General features: G+C 36.3%; 1 protein-coding gene across 2 annotated transcripts; it reads right to left on the bottom strand.

Annotated features, from left to right (window-relative positions):
- Positions 1 to 5632: 5632 nt before the first annotated feature.
- LOC120632800 (cytochrome P450 6j1-like) lies at positions 5633 to 26810 on the bottom strand. Of its 2 annotated transcripts, none has more exons than XM_039902809.1 (9): positions 26377 to 26810; positions 22706 to 22904; positions 19435 to 20070; positions 18483 to 18601; positions 17168 to 17263; positions 13537 to 13752; positions 12236 to 12375; positions 11230 to 11338; positions 5633 to 6797 (listed from the first exon to the last, which is right to left on the bottom strand). In XM_039902809.1, exons 1-9 carry the CDS (start codon positions 26666 to 26668, stop codon positions 6628 to 6630), a joined length of 1977 nt encoding a protein of 658 aa, XP_039758743.1. In that variant the 5' UTR covers positions 26669 to 26810; the 3' UTR covers positions 5633 to 6627. The 2 variants fall into 2 exon arrangements, with proteins under 2 accessions (XP_039758743.1, XP_039758745.1); XM_039902811.1 differs by lacking the exon at positions 26377 to 26810 and adding an exon at positions 24179 to 24269.
- Between the last annotated feature and the right edge of the window lie 7 nt (positions 26811 to 26817).

Here is a 26817-nt window from a genome sequence, read left to right as displayed (position 1 = left end):
ATCATCACCTCATCCAATGGACGTCTACTGCTGGACATAGGTCTTTTGTAGGTAGTTCCACAATCTACGGTCCTGGGCCGCTTGTTTCCAGCGGCTCCCAATGTCTCGCTCGATGTCCTTTGTCCACCTCGTTGGGGGCCGACCAACGCTGCGTTACGGGTGCCGGGTCGCCATTCCAGCACCTATAGATACTTCTGCGATACACTTCAGCTTCGCGACTCGCTGAGCTATGTGTTTAACTCTTGTTGATTGCGTAAGAAAAAATATTTTTTCATCCATCATTGATCACTTTCAGAGTTTTGGGGACAAAAACATACTAATCTAATATTGATTAAGTTTTATAGCAAATAAAATAAGAAGCGGTGATAGCGCAGTGGGTAGGAAGCTCGAATTCACTTTCGGGAGGCTGAGTTCGAATCCCAGCACCTCTAACCTTTCTAAGTTATGTGCGTTTTAAGTAATTATCATTTGCTTCAACAATGAAGGAACATCGTGAGGAAACCTGCATGCCTGAGAGTTCGACTTAATGTTCTCAAAGGTATGTGGAGTCCACCAAACCGCACTGGACCAGTGTGGTGGACTACGCCCTTAACCCCTTCTCACTTTCAGAGGAGACCCGAGCTCTATGGATGGCCGGTAATGAGTTGGTGATGAAGATGACGAAACTAGGAATAACATGGGCAGTTTGCCGTTTGATATTTGTGTTTTATTGATTGCCAATTTCCAATTGGAAATGTTCGAGGGTTATTACTGCCCATCACCCTCAGACTGTTAACATTCACCCCACAAGACCCACCACGCTGATCCAATGAGAGTTTGTAGGCAATTTTAAAGAAGTGTATTTATGTAGGTACCTACTACATATTTTATTCACTTTTTTTTTAAAAGCGCAAAAACTCGGCGACGGCCGAGTGGCGCAATGGGCAGTCGTCCCTGCTTTTCGAGTCCAAGGCCGTGGGTTCGATTCCCACAACTGGAAAATGTTTGTGTGATGAACATAAATGTTTTTCAGTGTCTGGGTGTTTATCTGTATATTATAAGTATTTATGTGTATTATATTCATAAAAAAATATTCATCAGCTATCTCAGTACCCATAACACAAGCTACGCTTACTTTGGGGCTAAGATGGCGATGTGTGTATTGTCGTAGTATATTTATTTATTTATTTATTATTTCATTAAGGTACAATTTTTCAAAATTTTTTTCTTCATCCGGTGAAACTTACGGCAGTGCATAAAATACGGGATAAGGCCGCCTCTGGTACCACCGTCTAATGCGAACACCAACCCGTCCGCCAATGTGGTCAATATTGGCAAACCCTCCGTTGAGAGAGTTTCGCCTTTAGTCCACCAGTGAACTGTTATAGGCTATTAATGAATTTGTTGTCGACTTCGTAAATTAATGATAAACCAATAATCACAGCCTATCAAACAATTAGAACTCGCTTTTCTCATTGCTCGGTTGAAATATGACACGTTGTTATTCGAAATAACAGTCAGTCAGCATAATTGAATACTTAAACAAGCACGTGAACAAGTGTTATGAAATATTCAACTCTGTAAATTCTATAAAATATCAATCTATTGAATTAATAAGTTCTGGCTTAAACACCAATTCATAACATTTCTGCTGATATAGCTTAATTATGTATGAGGTCATTTTATTTCTGCCGGGGTAATACACTTTTTCTAAAGTCCATAATGTTTTTGATTTCCAAATACACTTGTTTATTAGTTCTATAAAGTGTCGGCCTGAGCAAAACACTAATTCATAAGTTCGAAAAGTTTTTGCCTGACTAAAATACTAAATTCGGGATAATAATGTTTCTGCCCGGGTAATACATTTATATATGAATTCATAACGTTCTTGCTTATCCAACACACTTAATTACTAGTTGTAATGTTTCGGCCTGAGCAATAGGTAGGTACATTTATTCATAACTTTATGATTTTTTCCCTCGTAGCTGTAGTTTTAAGTTAATGTACACATCAAAAGTTCCACCTATAGGCCTACTTGAATAAAGATATTTTTGACGTTGACTTTGGAAAATTTATGAGTATTTAATGGCATAGCTAATCTTATAATAAAAGCTCATTATAATTGATGAACTAATGCGCAACGAGCAGGCAATTCGAAACTTAAAATTTCTGCTTTTTGCTTTCTTGGCACATTAATTCAGGCCTGCCTCGCAAAAACACACTAACTTATAAAAAAAAATCGCAATATTCCAGCTTATGCATAGCTAGCACATTAAATCACAAAATACACTCTGAGTTCCAATGATAATCACACAATTTATTAATGTGGTAGCGGTTCGAAAACTACAGTGTAAACTTCCTGCCTATTTGACAAACTAATTCCTAAGTTCGCCTGCCTGGCTAGCACACTGAATTATTATCCGTGACCGCAATATTCCAGCTACGTAAAAAGTTTAAACTTGGCTAACACATTCACAAAATTCCTAGATCACTAGCACTGGGTGGTTTTTCCTGTCTGATGATCACATTATTACCCATACCTAAGCGGTAATTTTTTAACTTATAAGTTTCGTATCACGAAATAAAGATAGATAGATAAAGTCATTATTGTACAAATAAATATAGTTCCAATTAGAATAAACACATATTAATAATTTCAAGCTAACATTAATGTTAACAAAAAATATAAGTGCGAAATGGTGGACTCATTATATATTTAATAAAAAACATAAAAGTATATAAAGTTTATTCCATGGTACGCAGAAAAAAGTTTTACATCATAAATGCGAGAGCTCTGACCCTAGAAACGTTCATAGCCAGTGCGAACTAAAAAGGTTCATGTTTATGGCACCCATATGTTCCAATTACTTCCTGCTGTGATTGCCTGGTTTTTGTTTGCAACTAGAGTTGCCAACTGCAAATATGTTTTTTATTGCTAACAATATTTGGGTAAAGAATATATTTATTTAACTCTTTATTTGTACACCACAATGAAGTTAGGAAAAAAAGCAATAGAAATACAAAGACAGAAGTAGAATACAAAAAGCGGCCTTATCGTTTAGTAGCGATCTCTGTCGGGCAACCTTTAGATTAGGAGAAGATGAGCGAGAGCGGACAGGTGGTGTAAAATTATTATAAACCTACATTCAAATAGCTAAATACAAATACATAAACAAAATTGCACAAATAAGAAAAATATAATAAATAAATTTAAAATAATAAACTAATATATACTCAATCATAAATAAATACTTATGAACATATAGATAATAAAAATAAACATAATCAAGGTATAATAAATGTCGTCATTATTCTGCAAGTTAGTTAGTTAGTTAGTTAATATGCTTTCACCGCATTTTTAAATGTTTCAAGCGATTTTGCCTCACGTATATTTAGTGGGAGCGCATTCCACAATTCAATAGCTTGCACTGTAAACGAGAGTTTATAGAACTTCGTCTTGTGAAAAAGCATGTGAAGTGTCAGCATACGACATGATCTTAAATCAGCAGGCAATCGTACAAAATCAAATTTTTCCTTCAAGTATGAAGGTGTTTTAGGATTAAATAACACACAGTACAGAAGTGAAAGGACATGCATATCTCGGCGACGGCGAATAGGGAGCCACTGGAGCTTTTGTCGAAATTCAGATACGTGGTCATACTTGCGTAGGCCAAATATGAACCGAATAGCAAGATTTTGGAGACGCTCAAGATGTATTTTTTTTTTTTTAAATAAATAAATATACTACGACAATACACACATCGCCATCTAGCCCCAAACTAAGCGTAGCTTGTGCTATGGGTACTAAGATGACTGATGAATATTTTTAAGAATAACATACATAAATACTTATAATATACATGTAAACACCCAGACACTGAAAAACATTCATGTTCATCACTCATACATTTTCCAGTTGTGGGAATCCAACCCACGGCCTTGGACTCAGAAATCTGCCCACTGCGCCAATCGGCCGCCGTATGGAGAGTTAGTTATTCAGTAACGTCACGTAACTAGAAAGAGTAGTGAATATTTATTTCTCTCATTTATTTCATCACTATCAGAATGTTAACGTCGCACCGGGCACAGCTGCCCGATTCACTAACACACTGTACCTACCCAACAATCTTCGGCATTTTTACCAACAAACAAACAAAATAACACACTCACACATTTGTTATACTAGTAGTGAGAATTTTTACAATACTTGGAAACAGTACTGACAATATTGTTACCAAGATACACGGTGGTTAAAAAAAGTGTTTGCCTTTAAGCGCGATTGAAATTTTTATTATTTTTTATTGATGAAAGAGTAAAATGTTCCTGGGACTCCGCCATTTCATATATTTATTTATTTTCATCATATTCACTACTTTATTTCATACTAGCTGTTGCCCACGACTTCGTCTGCGTTTGATTTTGTTTTTTTATGTGGCATTCAATTTAGTTGTAGTTTAAAAAAAAATTAAAGTATTCAGTATAGCTAAGCCTCAAATGAGGGGTTTGCTGCTGTCCGCTGAGGAGTTCTGTCCTCTATCTCCAACCACAGTTTGGGCAAAATAAATACTTATTATCTTTATATATATATATTTCTTGTGTGCGTGTGTATGTCACTGAACTCCTCCTAAACGGCTGAAACGATTCAAATGATTTTTTTGGTATGTGTTTGGGTGGCACCCTGAATGGTTTAGATTCAGAAATCAGCCCGACAGATGGCGGTGGGGTCCGCTAGTATACCTATATAGTACAAAAATAATTATTTAAATCGATTATAATTTGTCGGAGTTATGGTGTAAAATCGTGAAACATTTTCATCCCCCAAAGTAACCGAACTCTGTGTGTCCGATAAAAAGTATCCTATATTACTTCTAACACTTACAAGAATATGTGTACAAAGTTTCATGAGGATCGGTTGCGTAGTTTTTGCGTGAAAGCGTAACAAACAAACTTACATTGACATTTATGATATTAGTAGTGATGGGGATTCTATTTAAAACTCATTAATATCACTTTCACATTTAAAACATATTTTCATTTGTTTAATAGAATAATTGAGAGTAGAATATTGAAGGTTAGATCAGCACATATCAATATAACCTTGTCATTGAAAATTGTAGAATGTCGCAACCGTCAGAAAATTTATTAATAATTTATTTTATAAAACTTTGCAATTTAAAATATTTTTTTTTAAACATGTTGAATTTTTATTCACTTTGCTATTCACAATTGATCCGTTTGAAAATCTTGGAAATAAATAATTCTTATTGATTTATATGACATTTGCCACGAGCTGGGGTATAAGTAAAGAAGCGTGGAGTATATGACATATACTCACGACCAATTCAAATTATTATTTTTAAATAGCGGAAACTATACAGACGTCTGACGTGAGCGTTACTTCCGTCAGAAAAATCTGAGTTACTCCCTAGTCTAAAGAAGTTTTACTTCAAAAATTAGGTAACCTCCAAAAGGTAAGTATAGAGTAATTTAACTTATTCGTTACTTTATGGTGCTCGCACACCATGTACCGTCCCAAAATGCAGCTAATGTTAAGAGTGTACATTTGTTTTTAAAGGTTTTGACGGGTAGCACAAAAATGAAAGCGGTATTAATATTTTGTAAAGTTTATTATTTTCATTCTCTAAAATACAAAACAGTTATCACAACAATACCTTAATTGCAAAAATATGTCTAACGTTCTTATCCATTTAAAATGATTTGGAGTCTTTTTTATTAATGTAACAACCTTTATGATACATTTACTTTAATTATATATCAATAGTTTGGCGTATGTATTAATTATTAAACTATTCCCAATAATAGTAGTTAGTTTTGCATCAAAAAGTATTTAATGTTTATCTGCTTTATACATACCTACACCGTACAAACATTGTTGACTTCGACATCAATAAAACGTTTTTGTTAATTATTTCATTAGTTTAAAATATTTATGGTGACTTTGAACATATTTTCCACAGTAGGAATAAGTTTAAAATATTAAAATAGATTAACCTTACATCTTCTGACAAATGTAAACCTTAAACCATATTTTAACTATTCTGTACGTGTGTTTGACGCCTATTTTAATCTAAAAGGCTGGACCGAACTGGATCAATCTTGTGTGTTTGGTTCAATGGTTTGAAAACACAATTGAACCTGGTAGTTTACTAGTTTATTATATATGTATATATAAGTAAAAGTGAAGACAAATGTTAAGTAAAACACTATTTTTAACACTCATGATATTTTCAAATCTCTTTTTATTATTTAAACTTATTAAAAAATTGTTTACAAAGTTCTGTCTTAGACGTCCGTGTGTCTCTATGTGCGGATCGCGTAACTTTTGGTTACGATAACGAGCGAAATACTTCACTTATCGAGTTGGTTTTTATTTTATAGGCTTCAGTATTTAGAGGAATAGAAGCCTATTACTTTTCACGGTATAATTAGATGTAGTTTAATTATTATTTACAAATAATCTCAATTTTATTGTAATGAATGAGATTATGAGGCGTGCACTTTTGGATTTTCCAACTATTTTTTAACGTTTCTATAGTTCTCGAATTACCTAAAGATCCTGCAAATGGGTTCGTAGGTAACTAAATTCTACGACATCGGTTTGCTCGGTTAGTTAGTATACCTCATCTATCATAATAAACTGATTCTGACTCTAGAATCGGCCGGATGTAAGGTCATCGGCGTGCGCAGGTCGACCGCGAACGGTTGCGTGCGCGCCGCAGTCGACGCGGGACTGATGCGCAAGTGTGGCAGCAGCTTTACCAGGCAGGTCTTCATTTGAATTATGGCGAATCTTTTACCTGGAACACAAAAGTTTATTATTAAAAGTACTTACATAATAAAAACCACCGATTTTCAATATTATATATACCCATATATACCATATCGTACCAGTATATAGTATATATTATAAATACCCAAATTGAGAAATTTGAGATAATATTTGTATTTTCTCAAATTTCTCAATATTTCATTTATCACCAACACACCACACACACACATACACACACACAAACACGCATATAAACTCACACACAGAGACAGTGACACACATAGTGTTTGTGTATGTATGTGTCAGACACAATTGAAATGAGGCGTACGTGTCCTTCAGACCGGAAAACGGCGTATGGAATAAGCATGGCGGATAGTACTTCCTCGGACGAGTTGTCAAACTGGTGCACAATGCAAGCCATTTTATAACCGCGTTGTTTTTTAACTTTGTCACTTCACATAAAGTAAGAAAGCGACAAAACTTACGTCCTCCAACACTGAACGACAAGAGACTATTATCTCCCCGGGAAAGGATAAAAATATATCTTCTCCCATAGCTTTATCAACAATCAGAGCGTACAAGTGAAAATAATATTCAAATAATATAAGTCTAATAATAAACGGGGGTAAACTTCTCATATTCCATGTTCCAGTGATTTAGCAGTTGGACACGATTATATCCCCTATAAGGGGAACTAATCGGGGGATATAATTTTTCTCCTCCTGCCAAATTATTTAAAAGCTACGCTTACTTTGGGGCTAGATGGCGATGTTTGCGTTGTCGTAGTACCTATATATATAAATACCTATGGCCTGTGCTACTCCTGCAGGACATCACAATTTTTTGTCAGTCAGCTGTCAAAGAACTATGAATAAAATGGACAGACTGTGCGTAATGTTTGATGTCAACTTTCAACTTTCTTTATGACGACCTCACTGGCGCAAAGGTGAGCGCTGTGTGTTATAAGTGGGAGGCATCAGGTTCGATGACCAAATCAATTTGGAAATTAGCATTGTTTTTTTCTGATCTGGTCTGAAGCGTGGCTTCGGTTGTGGATAGTTACCATCTTCCGTTAAAGAGGTGTCAAGCGATTTAGCGTTTTGATACGATACCGCGTCGAAAGTCCGCAGTATGAGGTTTGTATAATTGCTTTTATAATAATAAAAATAATAGCTTTACTGTTCCTTACAACGGTTAACATACAATTTTAAATGGATTCTAAATTTGCATAATTAAATTCTAAATACAACAAATGTTTAGGTTAGTAATTTTACTTAAAAGTATGTTAGATTTATATTGGTTTTACACCACCTTTGGCGGTGAAAGCCTCGCCCATGAGTAGCCAGGACTTTCTGTCAATAGCTGCTCTTGCGCATGTTTTTCCTGCTATCTGTGTTATATCATCAGACCACCTTCTTAATGGTCGGCCTCGTCTGCGCTTAGAGTCTCGTGGGTACCTATTCGTAACCATAGGTCCAATAACCAAGAAAACGTTAGACAAAGTGGGTAAATGCCAGAGAGGAATAGAGCAGAGCTTCTTGAATATAAAAATGAAGCATAGAGTGAGAAATGTCTTTATTAGGAAGAAAACAAAGGCTACTGATGCCATAAAACATGTACTCGTTCCGTAATGGAAAATGGACAGGACATCTACAAAGAGTCAAAGACGAGCGGTGGTCACACATAGTTACGAATTGGTATGATTGCCGTACCCCTGGGCAGCGACCCTGCTTTCTGAGTCCAAGGCCGTGGGTTCGATTCCCACAACTGGAAAATGTTCGTGTGATGAGCATGAATATTTTTCAGTGTCTGTGTGTTAATATGTATATTCTAATTATTTATGTATATTATTTATAAAAATATTCAGCAGTCTTCTTAGTACCCATAAAACAAGCTACGCTTATTTTGGGGCTAGATGGCGATGTGTGTATTGTCGTAATATATTTATTTATTCATTTAAACCTATTGCAAACTCGAGTAGGTAATGCAAGCTTGATTTCACAATAAAGTTGGGATATTAAATTACAATACTATTCCCACCGTCAAATGAAATTAGAATTATGTACACTAGCACACAGTGATAAGAACTATCTTTGCTTATAACAATCGCTTATAAGTGTCAGCTTAAATGACATCTGCACGGGGGTCCAATTTAGCTTACTCCTAATCTGTTCTACTTATGTATGCAATGGTAAACAAGAACCTTTAAGGCTTTTTTTTATTCGACTACAAGTTAGCCCTTGACTGCAATCTCACATGGTGGTAAGTGATGATGCAGTGTTGCGGGCTAACCTGTTAGGGAGTATGGTAGGCATACCCCTAATAGTTTTCTACGTGACATCGCACCGGAACACTAAATCGCTTAGCAGTGCGTCTTTGTCGGTAGGGTGGTAACTAGCCACGGCGAAAGCCTCCCACGAGAGCAGACCAGAGAAAATCCAGAAATAATAAATTCCCAATCCCCTGTCGGGAATCGAACCTGGCACCTCCGATCTAAATTCACAGCGCTTACCGTTGCGCTAGGGAGGTTTTTAAAAAATATAATGATTTTTCTCAACAGCTCAATCCAAAGGTAACCTTAACCCTAAGGAACCCTTAATTAAGGAATCGCCATCTTCAATGAAAGACTAGTTAGAAGTTTAGAAATTATTAGCTCAAAGATATATAACGCGTGATAAGCAAGTTTGACGATCTTCCTGGCGTAACGGTGAGCCTTGTGAATTTAAGTGGGAGGTCCCGAAATCATATCATAAATAAACAAGTATATTTAGAGTTTTTAAAAAAACTTTGCAATTTAAAATATTCTTTTTAAAACTGTTGAATTTTCTTTCACTATGCTATTCACAATTAATCCGTTTGAAAATATTGGAGTGGAGTATATGACATATCTTTACCAACAATCCAAATTGTTATTTTTGAATAGCGGAAACTACACAGACGTCTGATGTAGGTGTTACTTCCGTCAGAAAAAAATCAGAGTTACTAAAGAAGTTTTACTTCAAAAATAGTAATTACATCTAGTACAGCGAGGTTACTATACATTTGATGAATTCCTCAATGACAAGGTAGAATGGAAGCAGCCAGCCTCGCTCTCATCTCCCGCAAGATAGCAAAATGATTGTAAATGTTGATGTTGGAAAAGAGCAACTACTGAGTTTCTTGCCGGCTCTTCTCGGTAGAATCTGCTTTCCGAACCGGTGGTAGAGTCACACAAACATACATACTTGATGTTTCAAAAGTGCTTATAAAGTAGGCCTACTTGAAATAAATGAATTTGAATTTGAATTTAATAAAAAATAAATGTTCGACTACGAACATTTCTGTGTGTGGATAGATTAGCATGAAACTATATGATGGGAACGTGCGCGCCAATTTGAATAAACACACAGCCGGGAACTAATGTTGGCCAAACTTGAATTGCTGTATCCAAGTTTCTGAAACTAAACTGCGAGGATTGCAACAATCATTGTAAAGGCTTGCGCACACCGGGACGGAACGTAATCATATCACCATCGACATTACCCGGCACATTTTCACCCGGCTAAGTTTGTTGTGGGCTTCTTCTTAGACCAGGGCGCGATTGGAACCCTCGTAGCTTTAGTTTTAAGTTTACGATTTTAGTTATCGCCATCACTACTCACTGCTATGTACACATTTTGTATACAATAACGCATCAAAAGTGCCATTTATGTGCCTATTTGAATAAAGGAATATTTGACTTTGATTAAAACCCCACTGGTGGGCACTGGCCTTGGTATGGGAAGGATTAAATTCAAAATTCACCAATTTCTATTAGACGTTATTAATAAGGAGTTCTGGAACGTCAAGTATGTGTGTCAGTAGTGTCTCACCACCGGATAAGGTAGTAAAATGCTACCGAAAAGAAGAGAAAGTGATAATTTAAGATGCAGTCTATAAGGTAGCCGGCTAAGCGGTTAGGAAGTATGGTAGTCATACCGCTAATCGGTTTCAACGCGACCTCGCATCCGAACAATCGCTTTAGCTTAGCGGCACGTCTTTGTCGTTAGGTTGGTAACTAGCCACGGACAAAGCGTCACACCAAACCAGAACAGAGAAAATTCAGAAATTATAAATTCCCGAAATGCCCCTGCCTCCCTACCTCCCTCCTCCTACCTTAAATTCACGGCGCTCACCGTTGCCCCAAGGAGGTCGTCAAAATAGTTCTACAATCAAAGTTTCATGGACCTTGAAAAATAAATTGATAAATTAAGGATTTTATACAAAACTTCATCCCCCATTTAGCCCTCTTAGGGTTGGAATTTTCAAAAATACTCTCGTAGCGGATGCGTGCGTTGTAATAACAATGTGTGTGCAAAATTTCAGCCCGATCCGTCAAGTATTTAGAGCTGTGCGTTGGTAGATCAGTCAGTCAATCAGTCACCTTCGCCTTATATATATATATATATATACATGTATATGAATATTATAAAGAATCATACCAATACAATATCTGGGTCCGTCGCCAAAGGGCGCGTACACACCCGGCGGCGGCGGCGCGTTTGTTGACCGCCAGCGCTCGGGCACAAAGCTGGACGCGTTCTCGAAATACTAAAAAAAAATATCACAATAAGCTCTATTTCAATCCACACAAAGTTGCTAAAAATCATTAAATCATACTACCACAGTAATTTTATAAATAATTTATATTATAACTCCATAATAATTTTGTAATTTTCACTATTGTTTAACTATTTATTTATTCTGTAAAATAATTGTTTTATAAATATAACCTAGAATAAACTATTTAAAACTAAATAAAATCTAAAACTTCCTCGAAACCACCGCAGCGAGGCACAGTTCTTAAAATGCTGGCAGCATTCCCCCTTTGGATGGCCAAACTAATTCGTTGGCTAAGATAACTGCCCGCTCTGGAATCACCGGTAGACTCGATAACCCTTTTCGATAATTCTTTGAAAAGAGACTATATTTAAGAAATTAATGGAATGTTGTTATAATCTTAGCAGTAATGAGGTAAAATGAAATAATAGTATTATTTGTATTCAAGTCATGATAATAAAAGCCTTTTGTTAAACTTTATCTAATTTAAATGTATTTAACAAATTTATGTAAAGTTCAAAAAATAAGGTCATAAAGAAGTTTCACTTACGTATGTACACTAGGACACGCAGACATTTTTTTTATTGGTCAACTTATGAGTAAAACAATTAACGACAACTAGGTAACTTTTAGGTACGTAATTTGAACCTGCGACTCTCTGGCAATCACGCCTGAACGCTTTGACCACTAAATCAAGGCACTCCTAACTCCGGGGCCGTATTTCAATATGATTTCGTTTTAACGGTGAAATTAAGAATCTTGAAGAAACTTTTGTCCTTCTCCGTAACGTTCTGAAAGGCGTGTGGAAGTCCACCAATCCGCATTTGGCTAGCGTGGTGGAATACGGTCTAACACTTCTCATAACGATGAACCATAAATTGAACTCACCAGTTCATCTCTCTGCAGCCCCATGGTTGGGAACACCACGATGGTACCACTTTGCACCACCACTTTCGTCCCCGGGATGGTGTAGTCTCTGGTGCACATACGCTGTATGGTAGGAAATGGCGGATATAGGCGAAGTGTCTCTGAAACAAATCATATTATTCCGATCGTCGTTTCAGTCAATGGTCTTCTCGCGAAAAGCTTCGACCAAAATCTTAAGAAGCTTTCGCTTGGTTGTTGGATCAAGGGTCGGATACAGAAGGCAGTAGGCCTTGAAACGGCGCGTATTGTGAGGAGGTTCCTCACTCTGGAGCCCTGACCGCCCCAAACCATTCAAAAGCCCCGCAAGCGGAAGCTGAAGGTTTTTATAATTATATTTCATAGTGTTTTTTTTTAATTAAGCAATTTAAAAAGAATTTATATAAAAAAAGGAAGGATCCATCTTTAAAAGCATGTTCAGTACCCCCCTTTAAAGAATAGACTTTTAAAAGGCGGCCAATATAACCGTAAAAACACTAGTTTGACAATAGCTTAACTTGCTCGTAACGAGAACCTTATTCCATCTATATAAGGCTCATAATCCAAGATACGTTACACACACACACGCGTGTGTTATTTGAAAATTACCGCACTTATGCTTTGTTTATGATGACCCAAGTATGTTTAGTTTGTAGCTCACTGCAAGTTATATGTATTAAAATGGGCCACTTTTAATTTAGCCGGGTAATACAGTGTTTTTTTTTATAACCAACAAAGAGGTTTTATGCGGGTATTTTTACCCTTTCAATTATGATAAATGAACGTTTAATTTTGTTTGTTTGTTTGAAAACTTCATTGCACACACACATTTTATACAAAGTAAATACATATACAGATGAAACTTAGAAAAGAAAATGGGGCGTGCAAAGGCGGTCTTATCGCTGAAGCGATCTCTTCTAGAAAACCTTTCACGTTAGGAAAGACGAAGGAACGGATTGGTGCAGCAATTTAATTTTAAAATATATATATATATAATATTTAATATAATGTATCAAATATATATTTTATCGATCACGACCAATGCATCTCGGTTGAAATATCGACAAATCTAAAAATATTATCGTATTATGTACCCGTTGAACTGTATTTAAGAAATGTTGATTAGCTACGAAATCTTAGTTTTTAATCTTTATTTTATAAATTGTGAGTATCAAATTATTTACAATTTATTACTAATTTGTTATATTAAAACAATATTAAAATAAATAATCCAGACAAAGTCGTGATTAAAGCTATAGCAAGTTAAAGATATATGTAGTTCTTACCTTGGATTACCATGTCCATGTAGCTCAGATCCTGCAGCGCTTCAGAGCTCACTCTCCCTTCGTGCTTCTCCAACACTTGTACGATCTCTTTCCTCATCTTCTCCTGCACTTCCGGGTGCGCTGCCAGCTCCAGGAAAAGGAAAGCCAGGGTCGAGGAAGTTGTTTCGTAACCACCGAGGAATATAATGAACGCGTTGGCTGCTATTATCATGTCCGCTGTGAAAAGGAGATGAAAATGAAACTAGCCAATGGCCAAGTAAGTTTCGGATAACGCACAATGTAGGAATCTATAGTGGTAGATCTATCCCGGTATATAACCTGGCAACCTTTCCTTTTGAAACTGAATTATCTCAATAACTTCACGACATAATGATATTTGTGGTCTTACTCATACCAATCTTATTTTTGTTTGGTATTTTGTATGGTCCGCTGTAAAGAGTAAAAATTAAAACTGACTGTTGCCAAGTAAGTTTTTGATAACGCACAGTCTAAGAGTTCCGGCCCAAGGCATCAGGATGCTCCGGCCTAGGCAATTAAGATGCTGCGGCCCATTGGAAACACCAATTCTTAGTTTAGTGCACATTGCAGTGTATTTCATAATAATAATAATTTATTTGCAAGAACGTTTGTACAATATTAAGATGTTGGTAAACAATATAGTTAGTTTAGAGAGCATTCTACTAAATTAATAGTGTGCAAATTTGGTTCACGGATATTAAAAAATATAAAAAGATCAACCTTAATTAAATTTCAAATTAAATTAAAATAGACACTACAAACACATGATAAAATTAAAAATTCGAAATGAAACAGTAAATAAATAAATGAATAACCAAATAGAAATAAATGTTCCATAATTTATATTTCAAAATATTTAGTTTATGATAATTATTCTTTTAAATCATAATAACATTTCTCGAGAAGCATTTTACTTAATTGATTCTTAAACATATTAAGATTCATGTTTTCGAAATCGGCGTTTTTCCGTCAGGCGTTGACTTATTTTTCGTAAGGTTCACTTGCAGCTGACAGTTTGCAAATGTCATTGCACCAATCAACACTGTTAAAGTAACTAATGTCACAAGTTATTCTCTTATTTGCCCCAATGTATGCCTAAACATACACTAAGATTTCATAGCAGAGAAACTAAAACATTTGGAAAATATCCCGGTATGTATAATGTAACCTGGCAACTTTTCTTTCCTTTTGATACTAAGCTATCTCAAAAACTTATTATAATATCGTCTTATACCAATCATATTTTTGTTTGGTATTTTGTAAGTTCCGCTGTAAGAAGTAAAATTAAAACCTATAGCCAAGTAAGTTAAGGATGACGTTTGGATTCTTTCTTTTTGATACTAAACTATCTCAAATTTACGACATAAATATATCATATCTTTCTCAAACTATTTAGTTCGCAGCGCCATATTTATTCATTTATATGCTAATGCTCCGTTATCCAAGGGCGGCGTACATCTAAAGAGATTTCATAAAAATTTAACAGGTAAATACTGAGTAAGTACTAAAAGGAATGACTGATTTATACCGTGCAGTAAACATGTTGTAGTGTTTAGTAATAGTGAATGATCTGCTTTGTATACTCATTGAAAGTACAGGCGCGCAAGCAAAACCGAGCAGGCCTACCGCAAGCGTCTGGAGCAGAAAAGGGATTACAAACTGCTCCAAACTGCACCTACTCATCAGTCGGCTGAGTTGACTCACTAATAATAACGAATAAAATAAATATAAATATACTACGACAATACACACATCGCCAACTAGCTTCAAAGTAAGCGTAGCTTGTGTTATGGGTACTAAGATGACTGATAAATATTTTTATGAATAATATATATTATTACCTAGAATATACATATAAACAACCGGACACTGAAAAACATTCATGCTCATCAACAAACGTTTTCCAGTAGTGGGAATCGAACCCACGGCCTTGGACTCAGAAAGCAGGGTCGCTGCAAACTGCGTAAATCGGCCGCAAAAAATCATCTTACTCATTGTAAAACTAAGAACAATGTGTGTTGCCAGTGATGACTTACGGATCCGAAACGTGGTCGCTTACTATGGGCCTCATGAGAAGGCTCAGAGTCACTCAGCGGGCGATGGAGAGAGCTATGCTACGAGTTCCTCTACGTGATCAAATCAGAAATGAGGCCGTAGATCAAAATTCAAAATTCATTTATTTCAAGTAGGCCTAATATAAGCACTTTTGAAACGTCAAATCTGCCTGTTTGTAGTGATTCTACCACCGGTTCGGAAGGCAGATTCTACCGAGAAGAAGCCGGCAAGAAACTCAATCTATCATCACATTAACATTTTCCACTTGTGGGAATCGAACCCACGGATATTGACTCGGAAAGCAGGATCGCTGCCCGCTGCGCCAATCGGCCATTTTACTATTCATTATTAGATGTGTCATACACACTATTCACAGCCTAACAAATATAATATTCACGCATAGCGCCAAGACGGTGTAACATAGTGTAGATTTTGTCAGTAATCTAGACAGAAACATGATTCAGTTGCCCTCGGGCGTATAGGACTGTACGTATAACGTGTGGCAGCTGTTGGAAATCCAATAGCGAGTTGTACGCTCGCGGGCAAACGCACACTTACAAGATACGTGCAGTGCCAGTTAGACTTATGCTGGTGACACATTTGACACATGCTACTTCACTAGGTCTTGGAACCGGTTACGAAATCCTTACTAATATTATAAATTAAGCGGTGAACTATGGGCCTCATAAGAAGGTTCAGAGTTACTCAGCGGGCGATGGAGAGAGCTATGCTAGGATCTCTACGTGATCAAATCAGAAATGAGGAGATCCGTAGAAGAACTAGCGAGTCGCGAAGCTAAAGTGGCAATGGGCGGGGCACATAGCTCGGAGAACCCGATGGACGTTGGGGTCTTAAGGTGCTGCAATGGCGACCCCGACCCCAACGAGGTGGACAGATACAAAAGGCCTATGTCTAGCATTGGACGTCTATTGATCGAAATGAATGAAGTGGTGATAGCCCGGTAGTGGGCTTAACCAGGGAGTATGGTAGTCTAACCCCTAATCGATTTCTACGCGACATCGCACCGGTATACTAAATCGCTTAGCTGCACGTCTTTGTCGGTAGGGTGGTAACTAGCCACGGCCAAACTCTTCCACCAGACCAGATCAGAGAAAATTCAGAAATTATAAATTCCCAATCCCCTGTCGGGAATCGAGCCCGGAACCTCCTACTTAAATTCACATCGCTCACCGTTGCGCCAGGGAGATCGTCAAAAGAATGTGAAAAGCAGGAGAATCTGTATGGTGTAATTTATAATTTCTTTAATATTTATTTATGATCCAAGTCGGTCGAAATAAATTAATTTTATTTATATATACTGATTAGAGAAAGTTCAGAAAAAAAAATTCAAAAATTGCCTCTGCTAGGATCAAACCCGGGACCTCTTAACATTCACAGCGCTCACCGTTGCGCCAGAGAGGTCTTCAAAAATTTTCTTTGCCAGCTTAAAAATTACCCTATGAGTAGTGAGTAACTAACTAACTAACTAACTAGTGAGTAATGTGAGTAGAGTCTAGAAACACACTCAATAACATTCCCGCCTATATTTAAAACTTACTGATCATAAAGTCGTTTTCCTTGTCAGTAACATTTTTGTCTTCGCTCTGCAACGCCATCATCATGTCTATGAAGTCGCCTCGCTTTTCCTGCGCACCTGAAATAATATTAAAAACTATTTAAAACGCCAAAACATTTTCATCGCTTGAATCCTTCTATAGGACTTAATCAATGAGTCATCACATCACCGGCCCACATCAGAGCACGGGTCTCCCCCCACAATGAGAAGGTGTTAAGGCCGTAGTCCACCACGCTGGCCCAGTGGATTGGTGGAAGCGGATTGGTGGACTCCACACACCCTTTTGAACCTTCTGGAGATGTCTCTTAAAAATTTCAAAGATTGTATTAAACGTAAGCTTATAGAAAAGTCCTATTAAAGTATAAAGGACTACGTAATCGATAAAAAAGCTTGTATGTGAATTATTGCTCTACCCTGGGTTGCTCTTCTAATAATTTTAAATCACAACGTGAGATGGTGATAGCAAAAAAAACACCCGGCTAAGTTGGTAGTGGGCTTCTTCTTAGACCAGGACGCATTTGGAACCCTCGTAGCTTTAGTTTTAAGTTTACGAATATGGTTATCACCATCATCTCACTACCGTGTAATTCTCATGTAATGTACGCATCAAAAGTGCCACCTGTGGGCCGCCTACTTGAATAAAAATAATTTTGACTTTGACTTTGAACATTATGTAGAACTCTCATGCATGCAGGTTGCCTCACGATGTTTTCCTTCACCGTTGAAGCAAGTGACATTTAATTCCTTAAAACTCACATACTCGTAACTTAGAAAAGTTAGAGGTGCGTGCTCGGATTCGAAATCGGACCCCCGAAAGTAAAGTCGAGCTCCTACTCATACAGATCCTACTCTTCGCGGAGTATAGCATATAAAGCTTAATTTTCATAATAAACAGTAATGTCACTAGATGGCGCTATTTTGATTCCATACAAATCTTATTTAACTTTTATGCGATTGAATCCGTCGGCGTACCTAGGTAGAAAACCTCACACTAGGCAGTGTCACCCTGGACCCCGATTCACTAACTCTTCCAACAAATTGCCAACCCGTCGTCTCGTGTATAAAACAAGTGGCCAACTATTCGCAACTGTTAAACTGAAAAAGAAAGTAAATCGGGCAACTGGTGAGCTCACTTGTAAAAAATATAAATGAAATGAAACAAGATGAACTAAAAATGAAATGAAATTACACTTTATCGTACACCAAAATATAACAAAATAGATAACAGTAATTAGAATCAATAAATATTACTCAGGTACTAGGCGACCTTATCGCTAAATATGATGTAACTGCTCACCATTTTGTCTCTCCTTAATGACATTGCAGACAATGTTGTAGAAGAAGTCGTGAGTCTTTTTGGGAATGATGCGTATTTTGAAGAACAGCACGAACGCTGGCCACAAGTGCCGCATGGTTCTGAAACATATGAAGAACTTAATTAATGTATCCTCTACGCACGTTTCGCTCCGAAACCGGAGCATCCTCAAAAGAGGTTGACTTTACAATGATTTGATAGGTACTAATGATAGAAGCACATTCGCAACAAGCTACTCAAACGTGTCGTCACCCTACATGTACGCAAACCTCGCCAGCGAGCAGCAAGTATCTAAAGACGCTATACCTAGTTATCAAAAATGTTATTGACAAGAAAAAGTGAAGTGTGTGTTTAAAGCACACACTTCACTTTTTCTTGGATTATTAATAAGAAAAAGTCCAGTAGCTTCACACTGATTAGATCTAGCAATCAATAGCAATGCAGACAGGTTAAGCCTTGAACTAAGACCGCCATACTACTAGGCAAAAATCTATGTCTGAAATCTTAACTCAAAATCTGCTATAAAACTAACACTAGACTAGAAAGGGTGTATGGATAATCTGACCCAAAACAAGTGAAACGGAAGATAAGACCTACTATCGAGTCTACCGGTGATCCTAGAGCGGGCAGTTAGCTTGGCCAAAGAATCAGTTTGGCCATCCAAAGGGGCAATGCTGCCAGCATCTTAGGAAGTTTCGAAGAAGTTTTAGATTTTATTTAGTTTTACTTAGTTTATTTTAGGTTATATTAATAAAACAAATGTGAAAGTTATATTATAGGAAATATTTTTTTTTATTTAATATGTTAATATAGTATTGAGGGACGAAAAGATTCTTTATCAGGTGTACTTATTATTAACTCGCTATCAAGTTGGATATCCTTATTCACTTGTGAAATACATCGTCAGTTTAAGTAAATGTATTGACCTACTTACTTTTCAAAAATATTGGCAAACGTCAATTCATAGAATGCTCGCAGCGCTACCGCGAAGGGATCTTGGGGGTTATCCATCACGTGACTTTTGACACCAAACGCACACGGCACTATCGCATCAGCAGTATAACCACCCACTAGTTCATCTGAGTCCACTATTCTAGAAAATTCTTTATTACTATCTACTAAGTTATATTCTTGGCTTGACTCAATTTGTTCCTCTTTACAACAGCCTCCTTGTTTATTATTCTTTAAATAATACGTATCTTCTTGAGTTAATCCATTTATATTCTCTCCATTTAGCTTTTGATTGCAATTGCTCTTTACATATGAATCTTCTTTATAATTCTCATCAATTTTATTATGTTCTGCTGGACTTATATTATCTGATTTTATTATAAGAAACTTTCCGTTTCTAATTTTGTCTCCTTTACGTAACTCAGTGCCATATTCTTGATTATTATTAACTTCTTCATGTCTATTATTCCTTTTTTTATCATTTGATATAACTCTATTACACTCTTCACTCTCTCGTTTATAAGATACGTTGGATTCGCTTACAAGTTTCTTTATTCGTAATACGAACTCATTCGCTGTGTTTTCAATTAGAGGTAACATTCCTTTTAATTTGATAGGTCTGGAAAAAAAGCAAGAGATAAGACATCAAATCAAAAGATGTTTATCATATCAATGATATAAAAGAACATTTATTTTATGCATATATTATATATAAACATATATTAGCACCAGCGCACCTGTTAGCCCTACTTGCATGCCACGCGATAATAGCTCGTATTTTTTCAATAGCGATAGACGAAACAATGGGTAGAGATAATTTTGGTTCTCGTGGTGCGCATGCTAGCCCTACAGAGCGCGTTAAGAACTCCCACAATATATTGTATTGTGTTAATGTTAACACTTCATAGTAATGGAGAAAAAAGGTGACGACTAAGAGTAAGTTAATAATATTTATGATTATTATTGCTTTCAATATGATCAAAATTGGTTGCATTGCCATAGTCCAATTGTATTTAAGTAAAAATTTCAAGCCTGTAATGGCGACACATGCGTTGGTCACATTAATTACTAATACATATGGTTTCCCTGTACTTTAAGGGTACTCCTTTAAGTACCACAACTTGTAACTAAATTAATTACTATACATTTCACGCTAGTACACTTGGTACTCACGTGAAATGTTGTCAGGAATGCAGGCTGCATTTCTATGTCTAACAGCCAGGCTGATCCCTTACGCAAAAGTTATAATAACTTATATTGACAAACACAAAATATCGTTAATTAAAAACACCTGTTTTAAGATCATTTTCATTTTTTTTTTAAATAATTGTAGAATAATTTTAAATTAATTTCGAACATATTGCAATGCGCTGAAAGGGCTTCATTCACATGCCTATTGCCTATGTACTTACATACAATATTGTTTACTATATGTATACATGAAATCCCTATCCCTATCCCTATCCCTACTAATATTATAAATGTCAATGTAAGTTTCTTTGTTACGCTTTCACGCAAAAACTACAAAACCGATCCTCATGAAACTTCGTACGCATATTCTTGAAAGTGTTAGAAGTAATATAGGATACTTTTTATCCCGACATTACACACCATTTTACACCATAACTCCGATAAATTATAACCGATTTAAATAATTATTTTTGTACTATAGAGGTTATAATAGATGTTTAATTTTACCCAAACTTTGTGCGGATCTGATGAATGTTGTTGGAGATAGAGGACAGAACTCCTCAGCGGACAGCAGCAAACCCCTTATTTAAGGCTTAGCGATAATGAATACTTTTTTTTTTTTTTGAAATATAACTAAATTGAATGCCACATCAAAAAACAAAATCAAACGCAGACGAAGTCACGGGCAAAACAGCTAGTATAAAAATAAAAATTTTACCCGAAGGAATATGTGTCAAAATATACGACAAGGTTGTATCACCCCTCCTCTCCACCTCTTTTGTATTTAGGGGGTTAAACATTCCGGCGACCGGTCCGGAGCTACATTAGACAGAGTCTGATTAAACGCCGGAAAATGCATAATGCAAGGTCAACAGTGAACAGCGCGTGAACCCGTGCGTTGACGTAACTACCGGGAAATAGCAGTGTTTTACAAATAGTTACCAAAGTGGATGGAAAGTTTATAAATCTTTACATAGTACAAGTCACTCCCGCTGTTGTGTTCCCGCTTCGTCATCATTATATACTACGAATATACTACGACATTACACACCGCCACCTTGTCCCAAAGTAAGCGTATCTTGTGTTATGGCTACTAAGATAGCTGATGAATATGTTTATAAATATAATACACGTATATTTATTTCAGTAATGAAATATTTATTTTATGGGTATTATATATATTCACCACCTAACTATTTTCTGTATTTTATATCTTCGCCAATGGTTGCCAGGAAGAAATCGCTATGAAGCGATAAGGCCGGCCAATTTGTATACGTTGTTTTGTTATACTTTTCTTTTTTATGTACTTGAAGTAGTGTGCAATAAAAGTATATTCATTCATTAATACATTCATAAATACATATAATATACAGATAAACACATCCAGACACTGAGAACATCTGTGTTCATCACACAAACATTTTCCGGTTGTGGGAATCGAACCGACGGCCTTGGACAGCAGCAAGCAGGGTCGCTGAACACTGCGCTAACCGGCTGTCACTATCCCATTACCTACCATTATTAATGAGAAGGGTTGAGGCTGCCTTCTGGGTCTAAAGCCGTTGGTTCGACTCCCACAACTGGAAAATATTTGGATGATGAACATGTACGTTTTTCAATGTCTGGGTGTTTATGTCTATATTATAAGTATTTATGTAGATTATTCATAAAAATATTCATCAGTCATCTTAGTACCCATAACACAAGCTAAGCTTACTTTTTGGCTAGATGGCTATGTATGTATTATCGTAGTATATTTATTTAGTTTTATTAATTTTCTATTAGAGTTTCAACTGATACAACCAGCGATCAAAAGCGTTGGCAGAATCCGTGCCCGACAAGTCGGTTTCGAATTGACACTGTTACTTTAAGTTTTGCTTTGAAGTATCAATGAAATAGTACATTATGACACTAGTGTGATAATTGATCCGTACGCTTTCAAACCCACTGTAAATATGCCAACAAAAATTGTTTAAAAATTACCTATTTTTAACCTATTAGAGCAATGCGTTTAACTGTCAGTGCAATATATCATGTTTTACTAAATTTGTCTCTGCACTTACGAGAAAATTGGAGATATTTTCGCCCGTAGCCTCTTCCATTCGTTGCCTCGTAGGTACAGCACTGACTCAGCCAGAGGGTCAAGCTTCTTGTCGAAGAAGAATCCTCGGTCAGTGAAATGCATGAAGTCGTTGACGCACACCCGTCTGATCAGCTCGGGGTCGCACACGACGAGCGTGCGTCTGTAGAACTGGTGGATACCTGGAATACGTAAAAACAGCTATTTATGCAACTATTTAGTTTTTTTTTTAATTTCACTACAAGTTAGCCCTTGACTGCTACTTGCCTGGTGTTAAGTGATGATGCAGTCTAAGATGGACTCGGGCTAACCTGTTAGTGAGTATAGCAGTTATATTACCTACCCCAATCGGTCTCTACGATACATCTTAGCGTGGTAACTAACCACGGCGAAAGTCGCCCACCAGACCAGACCAGAATATAAGAAAGAATAGAAGAAGATATGAAAAAGTTAGGGGTGCAATTTGTTTTTTAAATTTGCAAGAGTTTCCTTTGTATAAAATAGCTTTGAAATCGTAAAAGAAATATTAAACACACAAACATTCTCTAATATAAAAATTTATGGTATATATACAGGTTTATTTATTAATAATAACAATATATTAAATTTTGCACGCCTCATAAGCGAAGCTTTGTGGTTAGGTTTTGGTCTGGTTTTTTATAGGCTTCAGTATTTTGAGGAAGTTAGAGTTTATAATAAGCCTATTACTTTTCACGGTATACTTAGTTATATGTACATTAATTATTATTTACAAATAATCTCATATTTATTGTAATGAAAGAGATTATGAGGCTCGCACTTTTGGACTTTCCAACTATTTTATTAGTTTCTACAGGCAGTTGGCGCAATGGCCAGCGATTCTGCTTTCTCAGCCCAAGGCCGTGGGTTCGATTCCCACAACTGGAAAATGTGCGATGAACATGAATGTTATTCAGTGTCTGGGTATTAGAATCTGTATATTAGAAGTATTTATGTGTATTATATTCATTAAAATAATCATCAGCTATCTTAGTACCCATAACACAAGCTACGCTTACTTTTGGGCTAGATGGCGATTTGTGTATTGTCGTAGTATTTTTTTTTAAGTTATACTTTTTTTGGCGCGTTAGGGAAAAATGGTGAGAGTAATTTTTTACAATAAAAAACACAGCACAAAAAACCGATACCATGAAGTTAGCTATAGACGACATTTTAGTTTTTCTAAAAAAGGGTTGACAGTTGACATTCAATAATTAAAACAATACCTTTTTTCTATTGATAGTGTCGCTTTCTCTGCAAACGTAGAATAAGGCGTAAGATACAATTTTTCAAAACATTTTTATCTTATTACGCCAAAGACATAACTTCTAACGCGTGTACATAAGGACACATGCGTTTTTTTTTTATTTCAAGTGAAATTGTAAGTAGGTACCTTTTTTAACATGACCTTGATAATAGATAAAAATCAAAGACTAACCTGTAGTGGAATAAGTGAATGAAAAAGCCCGTATGTTTATTTCCTTTTCTCATTACAAACATAAAACGATTACCATCGGAAACCGCACCAGTTACGTCAATTAAACAACAATGACTCAAGCTTGTAATACGATCGGTGAAACTTGATGGAAGGTTATTCTAACCTGCACTTATTATGTTACGAGAAATCGTAGCGGGAAACTCGTAAAAGACATAGCTGGACGACTTGCATATCCTAAGTACCTATTTCATAGCTGGGTCGCGGATGTTTTTGTCTGGTGGGAGGCCTCCGCCGTGGCTAGTTATCACCCATATCACTTCAGTGGCATCCCTAACACATCCCAAAAAAAGAGGCTAAAATAAACGTAGCATAGTTTTGTCACGCTCTGACATAAGAAATGTGGTTATACTTCTTTTGAATTTGAATTTACTCTCATCAAAAACTTAAATTTATACGATGCGCGTGCACACCGTCACAAAAAAACCGACACCCTGAAGTTGGCTATAAGGTTTGACAGTGTACACTTTCAATTGTTAAAGTCTGCGGGCTCATTCAGTTGATATAATTGATACATTTGTACAAAAATTTCATTTTTTAATGTCGAGTGCAACTTAGTTGTCCGATAATGAGTCTATTAGTATTCCAAATTTAATATGTTTATTATGTCCATTTCTTTAAGAAACCTTAGTGATATTTAAATAAACTTTATTTATCGCGTGATAATAAAACTTTCAAGAATGTAGTTTTTTCTACAAACGTAGAATAAGGCAATAGATAAAAAAAATCTGTTTACGCCAAAGAAGTGTAACTTCAAACGCGTGTACATAAGTACACACACGTTTATTTATTCCACTACAAGATAGACTTTACTAAAATCTCTAATAATTATGCAGCCTCAGATAGTACAGGCTAACCTGTCAGGGATCTGGCCGCTATTACACCTATACCTCTATCAGTTTCTACGCTACACCGTATCGGACACTATATCTCTTGACGGCACGTCTTTATTGGTAGGATCCCACCAAACAAAACTCCGGTAACTGCATACAGTCTTTGAATTCTGAATAACAACTTTATTGCACGTTTGGACCACGAAGCTTAGAGCAACTGCTGAGTTTCTTCTTATTAGAATCTGCCTTCCGAACCGGTAGTAGAATCACTACAAACAGACTAACTTGACGTTTCAAAAGTGCTAAATAATAAAAATTATTGTTTTTTTTTTCGAAACGCTAGAAAACTCTTAGCTAAGAAAATTCTACTGTTCCTGGAACCCTACTTCTTGAGAAGTACAACTTAGCTATCTAAATATTTATATTTTTTTAATAGCGGTTGCCCACGTTCATCGATCTTTGCAAATCCATCCCGAGGGAACAAATTGTTTTCCTGGTACAAAAAGTATCCTATGTTACTCTCCGTCCATAACTAACTCTATAAATAAATAAATATACACAACAATACACACATCGCCACCTAGCCCCAAAGTCAGCGTAGCTTGTGTTATGGGTACTGAGTTAACTCATGAATATTTTTTTATAAATAATATACATAGATACTTATATAACATACAGATAAACATGCAGTCATTGAAAAACATTAATGTTCCAAACACACATTTTCCAGTTGTGAGAATCGAACCCACAGGCTTGGACTCAGAAAGCAGGGTCGTTACCCACTGCGTCAATTTGATTGATTGCTTGAGAAGGGCGTAAAGAAAGGATATACAAACAAACAGACTTTCGCATTTATTAGTAAGGATTCCACTGCGACTGATTTTCGAGATTGGTAACGAATGGTAACGAACTGACCTTTCAGAGGTAAGTATGACACATTCATAAAACCGTACCTCTAATCTTTACATCTATAAGTGTATTTTTTTTCATTCTTTAATCGGTTTCGTACCTATTCGCTAAATTGGCGTCACGACTTCATTGTAGTCACTAGGCCGTTCTTAGAAAGGCCTTAAGGACGTGAATGCATGGCCGTGAAATAATTAAAAAAAAACGAACTTACAGCCGAAGCCTGCAACCAGCCCACAAAACAATTAAAAATAGAATTTATAAATGCGCTAGTGCTCTGCCAAGGTTTGAACCCCAGATCTTCAACTTTACCAGCTCCCACCACAATATCATAGTTTGTTTTTTAATTTTCCAGGTAGAGGCCTAATTAACTCATATATAGTCGAAAATGTAAGTACTTACCAAAAAACTTTTTATCCTTATAAGCATTATAAATCCTTTGGAAACATACGCCTCCTTGCTCTTTCCCCGCCACCACAGATCCGATGTGACCAACTATCGGCAAAGCAGGGGGCGAAAACACCCCTCTGTTCGCCCAATAGTCATAATCGTACATCAGCACAGATAACAACACATTTGCACATAGCGCAATCACCAAAATATTACTCAGAAAAACACTTCCAAATGTGTAGCTGTCCAAAATCCATGCAATTATTATAACTGTTTGCACCAAAGACTTTTTAAAGCCAAACATTTTTAGTTTTTAGTATCACCGTTATTTTTTTAAATATACCACCGCCATTACATTTTTGTGTTTTTTTAATTTAACTACGGAGGCAAACGATTTCGTTCCACTCCCAAATCACGAATTTAATTTGAATAGAGCGCGCAAAGTATTCATTT

Source organism: Pararge aegeria, chromosome 20, assembly GCF_905163445.1.
Source record: "Pararge aegeria chromosome 20, ilParAegt1.1, whole genome shotgun sequence".
Lineage (NCBI taxonomy): Eukaryota > Metazoa > Arthropoda > Insecta > Lepidoptera > Nymphalidae > Pararge > Pararge aegeria.
This window is presented reverse-complemented; position numbering and strand designations above follow the sequence as displayed.